At 37.9% G+C, this 17,293-nt stretch overlaps 2 protein-coding genes across 2 annotated transcripts in view; one reads left to right on the top strand and one right to left on the bottom strand.

The window, feature by feature from the left end:
- LOC141442424 (protein polybromo-1-like) overlaps positions 1–1,958 on the top strand; it is a 29,159-nt gene extending 27,201 nt beyond the window's left edge. The window contains 1 exon segment of the mRNA XM_074107405.1: positions 1,276–1,958. Coding sequence (XP_073963506.1) covers positions 1,276–1,555 — 280 coding nt within the window. The 3' untranslated portion in view covers positions 1,556–1,958.
- Positions 1,959–2,102: 144 nt separating this feature from the next.
- Positions 2,103–16,548, bottom strand: LOC141442126 (protein BCCIP homolog). Its single transcript, XM_074107034.1, has 7 exons — positions 16,322–16,548; positions 15,516–15,642; positions 14,930–15,057; positions 14,702–14,838; positions 13,890–14,026; positions 13,364–13,509; positions 2,103–2,272 (listed from the first exon to the last, which is right to left on the bottom strand). The coding sequence occupies exons 1-7, from the start codon at positions 16,439–16,441 to the stop codon at positions 2,198–2,200; spliced, it is 870 nt and encodes a 289-aa protein (XP_073963135.1). The 5' UTR covers positions 16,442–16,548; the 3' UTR covers positions 2,103–2,197.
- Positions 16,549–17,293: the final 745 nt, after the last annotated feature.

The following is a 17,293-nucleotide window of genomic DNA, read 5'->3' as shown; positions in this document are numbered from 1 at the left end:
ACTAAACAAAAATAATTAACTATGCTATGCTATCAGATGTTAGACTAACGAACCAAAACAAATTTGACGACCTGATGGCCAAGTGATTAGAAACCTGACTACGAGCTTGAGGTCCTGGGTTCGATTCCCGGGCAGGTCATATATTTGTATGAATAATACGAATGTTTGTTCTCGGGTCTTGGATGTTTAATATGTATTATGTATATAAAGTCCGTTGCCTAGTATCCATAGTACAAGCTTTGCTTAGTGTCTGGGGACTGTCAATTGGTGTCAAGTGTCCCCATGATATTTATTTTTTTTATTTGTTTGTTGTAATATCGCTTGTGTCTCCAGCGTCGATGTCGGGCATGTCTCCGCTGGCGCGCAACACGCCGTCGCCGGGCGCGGGCGAGGGGGGGCCCCGCGGCGCGGCCCGGCCTCGACCCGCTGTCGTGCCCGCGCCGCGAAGGCCCAGCGCGTCGCACACTCGGAGGCCTATATCAGGTGACCTCACACAAATAATGTAGGAATTAAAGGGTGGTTTTACAGTGACGCTTACGCCAGCGCGGTTGGTAAGCGCCAGTGGGCGGATATACGTAATATGGATGGATACGACTACAATTGGTTTAAAAAAGAGAACATTAACTATATAGCATGATGTATGAACGAGTGTAAGAGATGGCATGAGGTGTGAGTATATGAGCGTGAAAGAGAAAGAGCGAGTAAGGAGCAGGTTGATTTTATTTTAAATTAAGAACGGGAAGATTGCTTAGCGACGGAAGACCGATCCATTTTTAATTATAATACGGTATTTGACAACTCCTGAATTTGCCGTATCTTAATATTATTTTGATACTGTCTCTTTCTCAAACGCTTTTCTCTATGCAGCAAGTATGGCACTACTTGCGTGTGACGTCACATGCCAGTATGTCTTTCTCTTTCTGATCTCGAATTTCAAACCTTTATAACTTTGTTATTTGTAATGTTTCTCTATTCGATAACAGACATTGTGAAGTTTTAATTTATAAAACATATACAAAATAGTCAAATACCGTATTTATTTTGCTTTTAAAAGTATTTTTCTTCAATTCACATACCTAAATGTTGCACGAGCTTAGCTATACGATTAAACTAGGATTGGAGACATGAAATTTCGTCCGAGTTTTTTACAACATTATTGAAACCTCCGATGTAATTTCTAGGAATTCTCATGGGCATTTTGCAAACTCACGGATCTTAATTCAACTTCAAAGCTGCGGGTAAAGGCTAGTCAATAAATTCTCCATCCATTCACAGATACATCGAGGGTCTCCACTCAGAGCAGAAATACATCACACCCTGGGAAAAGTCTCTTACCCCGATGCCCATCAACCCGGACCCTGCACACTTCAACATGCACAAGCTGCCCGCCCACTGGATGACGGAAGAAGCCGTCCAAGGCTACCTAGCCCAGGATAAGACACTCTCGGAGACTGACATCCAGAAAATGGATCCCAGCGCCAAGATCCTGAAAGGGCTTTGCGCTCTCAGAGATTTCATGATGAAAGATGCCTTGTGCCTTTCCAAGAACCTTTAACTTTCGCGCTAATGATGAAAATCCACGTAGATTTTAAATCAAGTTCATTTGTATGTGAAATATCTTCTAAAATCGCCTTTGATCAAAATTAGTCCGGAACTGCATCCGAATCAGAAAATCTATTTTGAAGGTACGATACAACACATGTGTCGAGAATTAAAAAAATGGCGTGCCTTTTTATTCGACGTGAAGAAAAGAAGGCAGTAAAAAATAATGCATGTGTTGAATTTTATTGCAAGTGCAATTGACGAGTTTACTGTTGGTAAAGTGAAGTGGTATACAATGAAGTATGGTGAACGTAGCCTTAAGTGGAGTTTTTAATGAGATCTTTTAACGTTATTTTAAGTTGACATCATGTTTTATTTTTTATTGACATTTGATCTAATTAAACATTTAAACTAAATATTTGTTTTCTTAAAAAAAATCATGAGCAAAGCTTCACCGTTTCAGCTTTCTATTCTTTACAGGTCGCATTTCTCATTCTCAACAAATTCTCATGATTTATGGGGACAGAAACGGTTGAAGTGAAAATAGAAAAACAACATCATTAAAGCTAATAGTTTATTAATATTAAAAATATAAATATGGTTTATACATACAAGTATAATAAATGGCATACACATCACTTTAAAAGTGATATAGTTAAACACCGCTCTCCACCTCTTCCTTAATGAGTCTCACCAAGTGATTGAACTTCTTTCCTTCGAATAAGAGAACCTGTAACAAAATAAACGATTCATTTAATACTAGCTCGAACCAGAAATGAGGAGATACGTAGAAGAACGAGGAAAACCGACATAGCCAAGCGAATTAGATCGTTGAAGTGGCAATGGGCGGGCCATATACATAGAACGGAGAAGAGATGGCCGCCGAAAAGTTCTCGAATGGAGACCGTCGATCGGAAAATGCAGCGCAGGACTTCCACCAAAGTGATGGACGGATGACCTGGTTAAAGTCAAACCAAACCAACTGGATTTCTATGTCCAACAGTAGTCGTCGTATGGCTGATTGATGATGAGCTAGTGGATAAACTCGGATCCCTTTAGCCGACCCCGAGCTGCGAATGTGCTCGAAGACCAACCGCGACGTAACACAGGTACATGACATAGCAAACTTGTATACTAAAGCAAAGCCAACGAGACGAGATTACTTCATCTTTGTCTGATACATCATTATTAGTATCTCGCTCCTTTTCTGTCTGATGACATAATTTATCTGTTCTCGTTGGTATTACAATACAATACAATACAAATATTCTTTATTGATCACCAAAAGCAATACAGTGACATACAAAAATAAAAAATTCAGGTAGACAGCTCTTATCGCTAAAAAGTAATCTCTTCCAGTTACTCAGAAACGAATAAATATGAACAAACTAATGTAGGTGGCAGAAATAACAGACAGGAGACCAACGTAGAATTAATAAGACAATAAAATAATCATAATAATACAAACATAAAAATTATATTAAATAAATACATTAAACATCACTAATACTACATATACTTAAGGGGGTTGCTCTTCCATACAAACCTACGGACACCCCCGCATAGCTTCCACGGACATGTTTTCTTAGAGGATTTTTTGAGAATAGTAAATTATGGATATGCTCTTCAAGCAAAATCCAAAAAAAAGTAACTTTATTGCATCAAAAGTGCAGCGTGATGCAGTAAATTTTGATGCATTTTACCATTGTATGAGTACAACTGACAGTGTTCGCAGCGAGCATGTAGTGACATCTTATATGGGTGCGTGAGTCAATGTCACAAAATCAAACTATTGTAAATAGGTATCGACTATTTCGTGTGGTCACGTGACCATCACCTTTGGCTCAGATAATACGACAACTAAATGAAGAAAGCATGAGATCACTGAGAGATCAAGTTCAAGTTTCTGAGTCTAGTATTTACTTTTTTTGTTTTTAAATCTGTTATTTTCGGAAGTTGAAACGCCTAAACTATTATTTCTGATTAATGCAAGGACGCAAACTGTAAGTAAGACGAAAAATAGGTAAGTTACTTTAAAAATTGTCATTTAAAATAATATTTTTTTAAGTAACAGACCCAGTCCTCGGCAAAAATTATAACATTGCATACTTTACATACATTATAATGCGGTGCTTCGATCTAGGACAAGTGGTTTAAATTCAACTTACAAATTCTGAACAGATATTAGTTATTTACTCTTACGTAGACAGTAGCGCCACTAATTTAATAAAGCATATTTATTCTCACAATAAAAGATGCTAGGTGTAATCACTAAACTAATTAGTTAAAAAATAAGGTCTACATTCAACATACATTGCATGTGTATGTATGAATATCAAGTTTTACAGTGAGGCTCAAATAAATTCCTACATATCACGGCATTTTTACGGCCGCTAAATCTAGGCTCGGTGAATAAAAAGGTTTTCACAATCGAAGTAGTTTTCGTACCTTTTTTATTATTATAACTGGCTAGATAAGTAAAATTTAAACGTCATTATAATACATTTTTGTCACAACGTCAAGTCAATGAGATTGATATTCAAAAGCAATTATGTTTGAATAATTATGGTTTGAACACAAATCAAGAAGTCAAAAAGTTGGCGGACGAGAGGAAATGAGCAAGAGTGCAACTCTTAAACTATTTATGTATGTACGATTCGATGATGAAAAGAATACCTATGTAATTGGATACACGGGTATGTTTATTTTATCATTTTTGTCAGAAACATTAATATTTGTTACAAGAACACCAGAGGCAGGGCTGTAAGAATTAATTCCTACTGGGTGGCCAAAGTATGGCTTATCGTGTGTACCAAACTTGTGGTCTGCAGCAACCTACTACGAAAACATGCCAAATTTCCCTAACTCTTAGTTGCGTCGTGAACATTTTCACTCCATAGAAGTAAGTCGCTTCCCACCGTCTGTCTGCATATGTACGAGTATGTACTGTATGTACTCTATTATGAAGTGATTCAAGATTTTTTATTTTATTTATAAGTGTGAGAAACGGCAGGGGTTATGGTTTTGGAGCGTATGTATGGTCATTTCTTTCGCACGCTATGCAACAAGGCCTTGATGCAGAGACAAGAAAATAAGTCTTTGTTAGGAGTGACACAGGTTGTTAATTTTATGCGTATGTTAGTCTGTCTGTGTATCTTTCGGTCGGCCCATCCGTCCGTCCGTCTGTCGATCCGTCCATCTGTCTGTCCGTCTTTCTGTCTGTCTGTGTTTCGAAGTGAACACTACATCATTATTGTCCAGTGATGACATATGGATCCGAGACGTGGTGCTTTACTTTAGGCCTTATAAATAGGCTCAGAGTTGCTCAGCGAGCTATGGAGAGAGCTATGCTTGGGGTTTCTCTACGGGACCGAATCAGAAATGAGGAGATACGTAGAAGAACAAGGGTCACCGACATAGCCAAGCGAATCAGCTCGTTGAAGTGGCAATGGGCGGGCTATATAGCACGGAGAGCGGATGGCCGTTGGGGCCGAAAAGTTCTCGAGTGGAGGCCGCGGATCGGCAAGCGCAGCGTAGGACGTCCACCAACAAGATGGACGGATGACCTGGTTAAAGCCGCAGGTTCGCGGTGGATGCAGGCTGCTGCCAGTTGAAGCAACTGGAGGTCTGTGGGTGAGGCCTATGTCCAACAGTGGACGTCCTACGGCTGAGATGATGATGATGATGATGGTGAATAAAGTTGTACCAACTGTACTTTAGTCGAAAATTTTACTATGACCTTTAAAATTTATAAGTATTTTATTGATAATTAGAAGCAGAGTCTTGAGAAATAGCTCATGTTAGGAGATAAAGAGATCAGAAGAGGTATCGTTAGATTTGTCTCTGTTAGGAGTGACACAGGTTGTTATTTTATGCGTATGTGAGTCTGTCTGTGTACCTTTCCGTCGGCTCATCCGTCCGTCCGTCTGTTGATCTGTCCATCTGTCTGTCCGTCTGTCTGTCTGTCTGTGTTTCGAAGTGAACATTACATCATTGTCCTATTTTTTTAATTATTGTTTACCAACGCACACACCAAACCTTTTATCCTAAAAAGCTGAAATTTAAGATAAGGAAAAAATGGGATTTATTATGTAGGTACCTACATAAAATTCTACTGGTTCGTAACTATTATTTAGTTTTTAGGGTTCCGTACCTAAAAAGTGCCAACGGAACCCTATTTCTGAGACTCCGCTGTCTGTCTGTCTGTCTGTCCGTCCGTCTGTCACAGGGCTCTATCTCTTGAGTCGTAATAGTTAGACACTTTAAATTTTTACAGATTATGTATTACTGTGGCCGCTATAACAACAAATACTCAAACCAGAATAAAACAAATATTTAAGTTTTTTTTTTGCTAATGTCTAATGTTGTATAGATAATGGTACGGAACACTTCGTGCGCGAATCCGACTCGCACTTGGCCAGTTTATTTTTAATACCCAGGGTATTCAATGTTATATATTTAATTTTACAACTCTATCTCCATATCACTAATCTCTGTAAATTTTACATGCAGGCAGAAAGGAATAGCAAAAATCTAAATTCAATATCAGGATATTTTGAAAAAGATAAGTATTGTTCACAAACCGATCTTAATGACGATGATGATGATGATGATGGTCGTATGTCATCGCTGCCGAATTCTAACTTTATTCAATGAAAGACATGGAGAAACTTTGTCACAAAGACATAGTTCAGATAATTTGATATTACGCTGTCCGTCCGTCTATTTCTATAGGATTACTTAAAACTGAAGCAAACTGAAGTGGCAGTGGGCCGGCCATATCAGCCGAAGAACCGATAACTGCTAAGGTAAACGAGTAAAAGCCTAGCGTGGCGAGGGACGCCCTCAGACTAGGTGGAGCGATGATCTTCACTGGGTAGCTGACAGTAACTGGATGAGAGTGGCCGAGGGTCGTGCTCAGTGGCGTGCAATTGGAGACGCCTATGTCCAGTAGTGGGCTAAGATAGGCCGATGATGATGATGATGATGATGATGACTTAAAATAAGACAATAATCCCACTCATATTATAAATGCGAAAGTTTGTTAGTCTGTTGTTTAATTCTTTATTACCTTTTCACGTCTAATTCGTTGAACCGATTAGGATGAAATTTGGGATACAGATAGTTTGAGTCCCGTAGAAAAACATAGGGTAGTTTTTTTTTTAATCGCAATATTCCCGCGGAATAGCTATAAACGAATTCTACGCTGACAGAGTTGCGTGCAACAGTATGTAGGTACATTAGGGGATTTACCTACTGATAGTCTGATTTACGTCCATGCTGTAACTAAAAAGCATCGGTCACTTTATTCCTAGTACACCTAGGTATCTTATAGTCTGTCTGCTAATACTATTTCTGTATTTATTAATACACAATTCCTTTCAGATTCAATGCTAACTAACTGCATATAACTTTGCCTGGAATCATTATATTGCTGAAGTAGCCTAGGTGCTGTCATGCAATATTCAAGGTGAAGAAAAGAAGAAACGTTGAATGTTGATATGCAAGAAATTAAGGAATATCTGACTGATTAACTATGTTTGATTTATTTATAACGCTGTGTTATAAAGTTTGTTCTAAATAAATATGATGTACACAACGAAATAAAGTCTTCGTAGGCATCTTTCTTTTAGCGTTCCGTGGGTGGAAATTTTAGTGGAGCTTCTAAAAACAAGAATACCAACAGGTATGTAGTTTTATTTTTTGACCATCAGTGGTGTAGCGGTATAGCAAGCGGTACGGATTACCGAGGACCTGGGTTCGATTCCCAGTGATGGTCTTATTTTTCTGTTTTTTCTGTGCATCTTTATTTCAGTTTGTATTTTCAATTTAGGTTTTACGGGATGACCGTAAAAGTAAAAATTTGGAATTGAAATAAAAAACACAAAAAGATTCCAAAAAACCAATCTTAAGTTTTTATTTGTCGAATGAAACTACAGTAATATCAGATGATGAGATAATAGGGGTACATATATATATAAAGTACTATAAAACCGTACAACTTTGACCTTTGAGATAACTTTGCCCAAGTTGTCATTTTTTAAAATATCTGAAATAAAACAAAATTGACTGATTTGTGACCACTTTGTGACATGCACATTTCTAAATCATTTTTGTATATTTTTTTCCCTGTTGTCACGAATAAATCTTTTCTTTTCCCTTTATATCGGAATATTTCTTTATTCCTGACGGGAGTTGCTTCTCCTTTTTAGGGTTCCGTACCCAAAGGGTGCCAACGGGACCCTATTGCTGAGATTCTGCTGTCTGTCTGTGTGTTTGTCTGTCTGTCTTCTACTGGTTCGTAACTATTATTTAGTTTTTATAGTTAGGCCAACGGGACCCTATTGCTGAGACTCTGCTGTCTGTCTGTCTGTCTGTCTGTCTGTCCATCCGTCTGTCACAGGGCTTTATCTCTTGAGCTGTAATAGCTACCCGTGTGATGGGTTAGAATTAGACCTCTCCATTTCTTCCGTGGATGTCGTAAGAGGCGACTGAGGACCGTAGGCCACAGGCTAGCAACCTGTCACTATTGTACCGTTTTCGTCAAACTTAAAACCTAAAATTGCTAAAAGTGGCTCCGAAGCTGTAACGTTTCGTGTGCTTTGCCTACCCCATTTAGGCATACATGTTTGTGTGTACTAGACACTTGAAATGTTGACAGATTATGTAGGTATTACTGTGGCCTCCATAACAACAAATACTAATAATAAAGTAAGTAAAATTAAAAAATAAATGGAGTTGTCATACAAGAAACGTGTTTTTTTCCCAGCGTTTTTTGGTTACTAGGCGTTGCTAAAACTTATTAGTGAACTGTTTTAAAAACATTGTACGTACGGAACCCTTCGTATGTACGAGTCCAACTCGAACTTGACCTTTTTTTATCCTGCTAAGGCTTTTTTGTTACAGCTTATATTTAACTCCGCGGGCAAAATATATATCACTAGTAACGTGCTAGCACAAGTCTTTTCGCGATAGTTTTAATCTTCTTCTGCGTGAAACATAAACATTGTAGTAGAAAAATAGTAGAATTATTATATGTTCAATTTTTTTAACAAACGAGTTGGTGTTATGCTCTATGTCACAGGATGACTAAATATTGACTATCCATATCGATAATAATATCACTCATGTTTAGACTTTGCTCATGTCTAGCTTTAGAGACATTCTTGACTGAGCCGGCCGCGATAACTGTAGTAGGTAGTATGGCGTTCTTTTTCGAGTGTCATTGCTACTGAACTGTCAGGTTGCCCTTCAGAAGAAAAGGAAACTCGTGTAAAATGACAATCTCGCATACAGATACCCAGAATCAAGAACCAAAATCAGAAGAATTGTATAAGCTCATATATTGATATTTTTTTATTGTGAGCTTACTTTTTTTTAATTATGTGTAACTATTATTACAAATTATATATTTTTAAGCTTCTGGTACCTTGACTTTTGTATTTAGGACTATTGCATGGTAGGTGCACGCGGCTATTAGCTAGTTTATAAGATCTCCGCTTACAAATTGTATCTTTCGCGTCACTGCTTTCATTATAGTGGCATCATAATAATGTTTGATTTTGAGTTTGCATTACATTATAGGCACTAAGTAAGTATAGAAGTTAGGTTGGTCAAAACTGTCTTATTGGCTGTACATTTATTTTCATCCAATCTAGTGTCCCAAATTTCAAATTTGTCAATTTTCAAAATCACTCAATATGCTTGACTGAAATGTTTTGAATGAAATCTGGGCCATATTGTCCGAAATAAAGGTCTTTACTTATTATTGTAATAGCTGGTTCAGATTTTCGATCACGAACCCATCTGGACCCGGTCATTTGAAAGGCATGGGACCACAGCCAACATATCTAATATAGATGAGATGAGCAGAATTTTGGAGGTCTATCCCCTAATACACTATTAGGATGTGCTAGCGGACAGGCCTCTACAGTTGTCAGATCCGAACAGTAATTCACATGGAGTGGGCTATGGCGTTATAGGATGCCGCATACAGCATTACCGAGATATGGAGTGAGATAACGGATACCTACCATTCCAATTTTTCCAATATCATATAAATTGTACTTTTAGTAGACGATGACATGCCGTTCACTAAATGGGCCGCTCAAACTATTGACCCCCCGGAACAACGAGGTGTAGTATAATATAATGCTTCAAAATGTGTTTTACATACTTTTATTCTGACCTAGAAAGACTGTAATAGTATGTGATATTTTTGATTGGTTCGATTGTATCTATCTTGTCTTGAGTGGATAGAGATTAACGAAATAAATACTTGAATAATTGAGTGGTTTCGGTGTTACCAGGTTCCTTGACCCTTGATGCGTGGTTTTACTGGTATGTCCATGAGGCACATGTGCTGTATGACCAGTGATGTAAATAATGGAGTTGTTCTTTCAATAAATAATAAACTTTTATTACATACATTATAATAATTATTTTTATTCTTGGACCACATTTAGATTAACAATGAAAATTGCTGGAATATTATATTACCTTATCATTACTATGGCGACGTGTCAAAAGAACGCTGCACATTGCTTCGGGACAGAGAACTTGTTAATTTGCGGAACCTCATATAAATTGATAACAATATTTTTTACTTTACTTCTTCGCTACGAACCGTGCCCCACTACTACGTCCATGTGAAATATCTATACAATAAATTTACATACACGCCCGCTCTCTTTCTCTTCCATGTAAAACAATATGTTATTATGTATGTATAGTATATGTCACACAAGCTAGACTAGCTGTCACAAATACCTACTATATAAATATAACTATTATTAGGGTTATTCGCGCTGTCATCGTTCATCCACCATTACCTCTCATATTTCGTTTCTAGAATTTTTTTACCGTACACGGCAAAAACTACTAGACACTGGCAAAATTGTCCTCCGATGGACAGAGCCATATTTTTTTAAAGAAACAACAACAACAACAACTATTATTAGGTATTGTGTGATATATATATTATTTCATGTAGGAGGAGGGAGGTGGAGGAGGGCGTGTACTGCATGTTATTATATTATGTAGGAACGTATCACATAGATCTAACTGTGCCGCACGGTTGACAGCAGAGAAACCTAGGGCAAAATTAAATACTGTAGGTTCTAGAAACTGACTAACAGTCAAGCTCAAAAAAAAATATTTGCTTGGTACGGTTGGCTTGTTGATTGACTGGACAGCGGGCATATTTAACTTGTATCACAGTTTATATCTTTTTTTTGTTCTCAAAGTATTAGCTGAATCTAATGCCGACGTTGTTCACTAGCAGACCTGACGCCCTGATTCTGATAATTATTCTCAAACGCTGTCTAATGCGATATACTGAATTTTACTTACCCCAAAGAAAAGATTCAGTCGTGTGTACTGGATTATTGGCAGTGTTTCCTTTGGATGTTCGTGCGATGGAACTTGCGTTTTTTTTGCATTAGTTCCTTTACAAGACTTGAAGGAAAAACTGCGTTTATTTTTTTGCCTTTGTTCCTTTCGCAGTAGCATCTTCAGTTCTTGCAAAGGTACAAAGGCGGAAAAATAACGCAGTTCTTTCTTCAAGGTCTTGTGAAGGAACTAATGCAAAAAAAACGCAAGTTCCATCGCACGAACATCCAAAGGAAACACTGCCAATAATCCAGTACACACGACTACTAGCCTGCTGGATCGGAAAAATCCTAGCAGATAATACTTACAATAGGTAGTTATATGATACGAATCGACAACTGTTTTCGACTCGAAGGTAACAAAGGGAGTGTAGATGATTTTGGAACTGCTCGTAGTCTTCTGCTGATTGTGCCAAATCATCGGTTTGATATCCTAACAAAATCAATTTATAGAGATAAGTAGGTACAAAATTAGCACGGGATAATTTTTACCGCAATTTGATCGGCGCAAGTTATCGGCGAGTGGGTGAACTTTTGCTGTTATGTAAGTATTTCGTAAGTATTTATTTATACCTATAAAGGCAAAACATGGCCTAAAAATGCATGAGATTTGGCAAACGTATTCCTTGAGGATCGCAGAGGTGCAAGAAGTTTTTTTTTTTAATTCGAATACCTACACTACAGAGTAGATTTTTTTCTTCAACGGGAGCGAAGCCGTAGGATTAAGCTAGTAATTATATATACGAACTGAGAAATCCAGATGCAGAAGCCTAGATAAACTCTTCGTCAACTCTTTTCATGGTTAGCAACTTATTAATAATTTATATTAGCAGTTTATGATTACTAATTCTCTACCAAAAGTCTTACCACAGAAATTGAGTGATGATGATGATGATAATTAGGATAGTAAACTCTGTATGGATTTTATTACCTCTTTTGATAGAAGAGCTTACACGAAGCACTGTTCATAAAATATTAGGTATGTCTAAAGGCACTGTTACACATGCTCGTTACTGGACTGAAGCAAACGCGTTCACACTTGCTTATTACCTTTCCCCCTTCCACCCGTCTCGAGCTTGCCACTAATAAGCATGCTCGATAGTAGCATGTCCTGTTCACACATGCTACTAGCTAGCATTTGTTCAATAGTAGCATGCTTTCTTGCTACTAAAGAGCATGTGTAACAGTGTCTTAAGGGACTTTGGCTTTACGGATGCCCTTGATAAACTTGATTGCCTGTGCATTCCTGTGCGTGTCGTACAAGATGACTAAGAGCCCTGGTGGCAGCGCTCTCTATTGCCAACTACGAATTCCAAACTCCAGCTCTGCGGCGTGGAAGGTAGGACAAACCACCGCACTATTTTCCCAAAGAAACTCGTCTGTAAGATTTGCTACCGATTTCAACCGACGACCATGACCACTTTAGCAAGAGTAGTAACTACGAAAAGTAACTATAAATATAACCTGAATAATAGCAAGACCATCAACCAAGACAAGAAACCGTGGTCAGAATCTCGGTAATTTCTCAATTTATCGTACACATATATGACCACTTGAAAGGCGTTTGGCTCGTATTATAATATGCGAACAGTTATCCAAGACCCTGCTTCTAATTATCAATAAAATACTTATAGATTTATAGGTCGTAGTAAAATTTTCGAGTAAAGTACAGTTAGTACAAAATTTCGTGACTCGATAAAAAAATGTGAATATTACTCGAAGGAGTACCCCGATCGGGTAGCTAAGTGTCGCAATAGACTTTCGCTAGCTGGCGCTGTCTATTTGAGTGTGTGCGTGAGCTCCTAGTGTCCGTATACGGCCGCAATTGACGTTCAAAGTAAAGCACCTCGTTTGCGGCTTTGGCGGAATATTTCATTTCGAGTGTGGGGTCAAAAAAATCGGTTACGCTTAGATACTCCCGCCACTAGTTTTTGGTGAAATAATTCTTCATAATTTACGAAAAAAACCTGAAAAAGGAACTATTGATAACAGCGCCATCTAACGGGACATTGCTCATGAGCTAACCAGGAGCAAACCCCTTAATACAAAATATCAATGGAAAAAGGCCAAGGCCGCATTAGAAAAGGAATATGAAAAGAAAATTAAACAAACAATGTAAACAAAAACAATAGAGAGATCAAAGACTGAGGATTAAGTTAGTGTCAAATAGTGAGCCTTTGGGAGGTCTTTAAAAATGGGAAGGGATTTCGCTTGCCTTAACACCAAAGGAAGAGAATTCCAAAGACGAATGGCAGTCATAGTAAAGGAGTTATGACAGAATTAGGAGGAAGAAGGAGGAGAAGAAAATTTTGTGCAGAGTGAATAGAGGACAAGAACTTAAAACGCTCTTGAAGATATTGAGGAGTATTACTTAAGCTTCCTATCCTAGCTTGAAAACTACCCTAGTGTATTCGGGGCATGCAGACACTAACCTTCCTGCCGGGCGTCATGGCGCCGCCCTCGTACTCCCACTGCGAGAAGTCCACCTGCTCTGACACGTCCACGTCGAAGCTCGCCAGGGCTTCCTCCGCCAGCGGCTTCTCTTCTTGGTTCGCGTACAATACCTCCGTGGCTTCGTCTGTGACCAAACAATACAATAAGTTAGTTAAAACAACAACTCTAATAAAAAAACACTATGTAGACAGGGTGATTCGGGAGACGTGAGTAGGACGCGAGCAGAAGTCATTAATGAGTGAAAGCGTATCGGAATGCGCTAGAGCAGTTTTTCAAACTTTTTCAAGATGCGGCCCTCCTTGGTTTGAAAAATATTTGGCGACCCCCTGCTTACCTCCACTTACAGTTATTTGTATTATCTTACGGTGATAGTACAAACATGGAATAATCATACACAATAATAGTGAGAGTACCTCGGGGTCGCGACCCAGATTGAAAAACACTGCGATAGAGAATGGATTTATCCAAAACATTAATCTAAATCGCACGAACATTGACGCTTACCTCCAGTGTTGTATGTTTTGCATATCCATATGAGATACTGGAATGTGTAGGGCATGTTCTTTTTGATCGCTTTGTCTAGTTCACTCTGCAGCGATGAGAACAGGGGGACACTTATAGCTGCGGGAATGTTGAGGATTCTGCAAATATACAAAAATATTAATTTTATCCAAAAAAGTTGTGAAAAAGGTGTCAGTCAACTCTATCATTCCCAGGAGACAGGCAGCATTTCCGTGTTGAATGCTGGCGAAAATAGCTGCCTGCGTTCTAGTCGCCAGTTGTATTTACCAGGCGCGAATCTTTAGACCTTGACCCCATGGGCCTACAGTTTCCCTACAAATGGTGCAAATACATAGCTCAAAAAGTTAATTAATATCAAATTTTGTTATATTCATCATTGCACACTCAGTTATGTTAGGCATCTAGCAGTTCGCTGGAATGCACTGGATTGAAACGTAGGTAAACAGGAGAAAGCAAACTAGCATTATGCCTGGTTCACATTATTTCAGTAAAACCGTTCCAGTAGCATGACATGAGGTGCTCGATCGATCTTGTGTAACTCGTTTGGATTGTAACCCTGCAATGTATCACTACTAGCACGATTTTTCTGCAATAATGTGTACTGGGCATTAGACATATACAAAATTTAGCATGGCATCAGAAGGTGGATGTTAAATTTACTTTATCAATAAAATACTTATCGTTATGTGAGTGAATTCAATGGCAGTTAAACCTTAGTATGGTTTTGCTCATTGAATTATTGCAAAATGTTATATTGTTTTTTTCTGTTTAGTAAATAGGAAAAAAAATATTACCTTTCGTTGATAACTAAACCAACATGGTTGGCACTGTCCGACAGGATCTTATTGATGAGAGCTTTAGTCTTATCATCTGCATTGTCGTCAGCCAGCGATTTCAGGAGCGCAATGACTTGTTGTATCACTGTTTCTTCCTGAAAGTATTATTATTGAGTTTAGTTTTTTATTATGAAACTTCTATTCAAAAACTGATTGTGAAAAAATTAATGTGAAATTCTTACTTACTTTCCTCTTAGTAATGTTAATGACAGTGGTGACTCCAAAGACGCCGTCGCTACCGTCATCTTCATCATCATCTTCCTCAGGCGGATCATCCAGGCATTGTTTCACTACACTGCCCACATAGTTCTGAGCTGAAAGTATACATCACTATATGATGTTAAGGTTGTTTGTGCATTAACAATACTTAAAATGTTTTTAACTTGTTTTAGTTGCAATCGTCAGTTACGCATATTTGCCATAATTAATTTCAGATATTGCAAAATATTCACAAAATTATTCTAATTATAAATAAACCCGCGTAGCTCACCCAAAAACTATCAGATTTGACATTTCGGAGACCTCACGCTACACTAGCGCCTCTAGTGGCGAATTCATATGCGATAGCCCTCATTGTTGCACTTGATATTGAAATGATCTAATTTAATTTAATTTAGTATAATTTGATTTAATTTAATGAATACTTATATATGTCAAAATAAAGGTTACCAGAATGACCTGAAATGATTTTTATTTATTTATTTTATTTTTATTTATTACAAATATGTTCTTCTACTTTTTTACTGTGTTTAATAAATTTCTTTATACTTACAGATTATAGTCTGTGTTAGGGCACCCAAGTCAACATTTGTTTTGAGAAACAGCTGCCGCAGGAGCTGTTTGATGCCATGGAAGTCACAGTCTTCCGGGTTGCGGCCCTCAAAGTCTGCTTGGAGTTCCTAAATCAGAAATAAATTCTTGACATTTAATCATAAACTAGTTGTCTCCATTGATTTAGCAACTAATTAGAACAAAGTTCAGTAGCTATCTTAGCAAACAAATTGCTACTAAATATGCCTTCAGGATTTCTCAAGACACCCATGCTTAAATTCACTTAATTCAAAGATTTACATTTTATTACATTTTTAAAAGGAAACTAGAATGGAGTTTTTTTTTTCTAACATATAACTAGTACCTTTAGGTTTTGTATTTCGTTCATGGCTGCATGTTTATAAAACGCGACGTTACGTGACTTCAAAGTACGGAGTTTCAACAGAATATCGTCAAAAAAGTGTTCAATATTGCGAAATTTAATCGCCAAGTTCTTAGCTACTAAGATTCTTGATGTAGGTACCTACGAATTTCAATTACGACAACACTGTAGAGTGACTCAAACAAAGGGAACGAATGCAAATAAAACATAAAGCGAGAAATGCGAGTACAGTAACGCGACACCTCATTGTTTACAGCTCTTACTCCTTGTTACAAAGCCTTGTGCAACCAGCGAAGCGTTAAATAAAATCAAACACCGTTACAAATGGTACGTAACTTGTATTAATTAAACTTGAAACTAATAATTGAAAAATTATAGCGTTGTTTTTGTTGATACGCCATGTGTTTTGAGGTTAAGTCACATACCTTGTCTCCGACGAAGTTGCCGTCCGAGTCGAAATCTGAATCTCTCTCACTACCGGAGTCTTGCTCATCTTCACTTCCACTCTCTTCGTGATCAATATCCTTGTGCTTCTTGTTAGACATGTTTGCCGGTTCACAAGCTAAACTTAACTTGACCACACCACACGGGAACGAAAATACGAAAAAAAAGATCGCGCTCGCGCGATTGACGTTTGGAGTATAATGTTGCCAACTTGCCATAACATATAATGTGTGTATCGTGTGTAAGCATAAGGTAAGGATTGTGTAAGTTTGTACCTGGAAGTTCGTATGTGGTTCGTATCTATCAGTATTAGTAATAGGTCGCTATAGATTAGAGTTGGAGGAGCCGAGGAGCGAGTCATGGCAAGAGCAATAATTTAAAGCAAATCTCATTTCATTCTGACAACCCTAAAAACCATCCCGCGGATTGATTGCGTTGCGCGACAAATTACAAGTGTGCATAAATATCTGACAAGACTCGTATTTATAGGGCCGGTAGGACGCGTCAGATATTTTTTAACGCTACAGTGGCAGATATAATGCAGTGCAGGTGACTGTACCTGCTTATAGCTAAGACGTGTGCGGGAATAAGTAGAGGTATTATGCGAATCATTATTCTGTCACTACTCTTGTGTTTTTACAATTCATACTCGTAGTAATACATCCTGTTAAGACCATATTATTATTTATTTATTATTTTTCTTAAAAACAATCTATGTTTACTGCAAAACCAATAAAACAATACAATCTGATCATGCCAGCACCACCAAACTGGCTTTTACTCGACATCATGGCAAATTGTCCTCCAATAGATAGATCATAATGTATTATTATTAGGTAAGGATATCTTATGGATAAGGATTTATTGTGGATAAGGGCTACAAAAGATAGATCTCTCTAGGCCCTAGCTAGGCCGATGTTATGCCTGGGAACCGAACCGAAGTATACCATGAT

The sequence above is a fragment of the Choristoneura fumiferana genome, chromosome 25 (assembly GCF_025370935.1).
Source record: "Choristoneura fumiferana chromosome 25, NRCan_CFum_1, whole genome shotgun sequence".
NCBI lineage: Eukaryota > Metazoa > Arthropoda > Insecta > Lepidoptera > Tortricidae > Choristoneura > Choristoneura fumiferana.
Note: the sequence above shows the minus strand (reverse complement) of the source record. Positions and strands in the feature narration are given on the sequence as shown.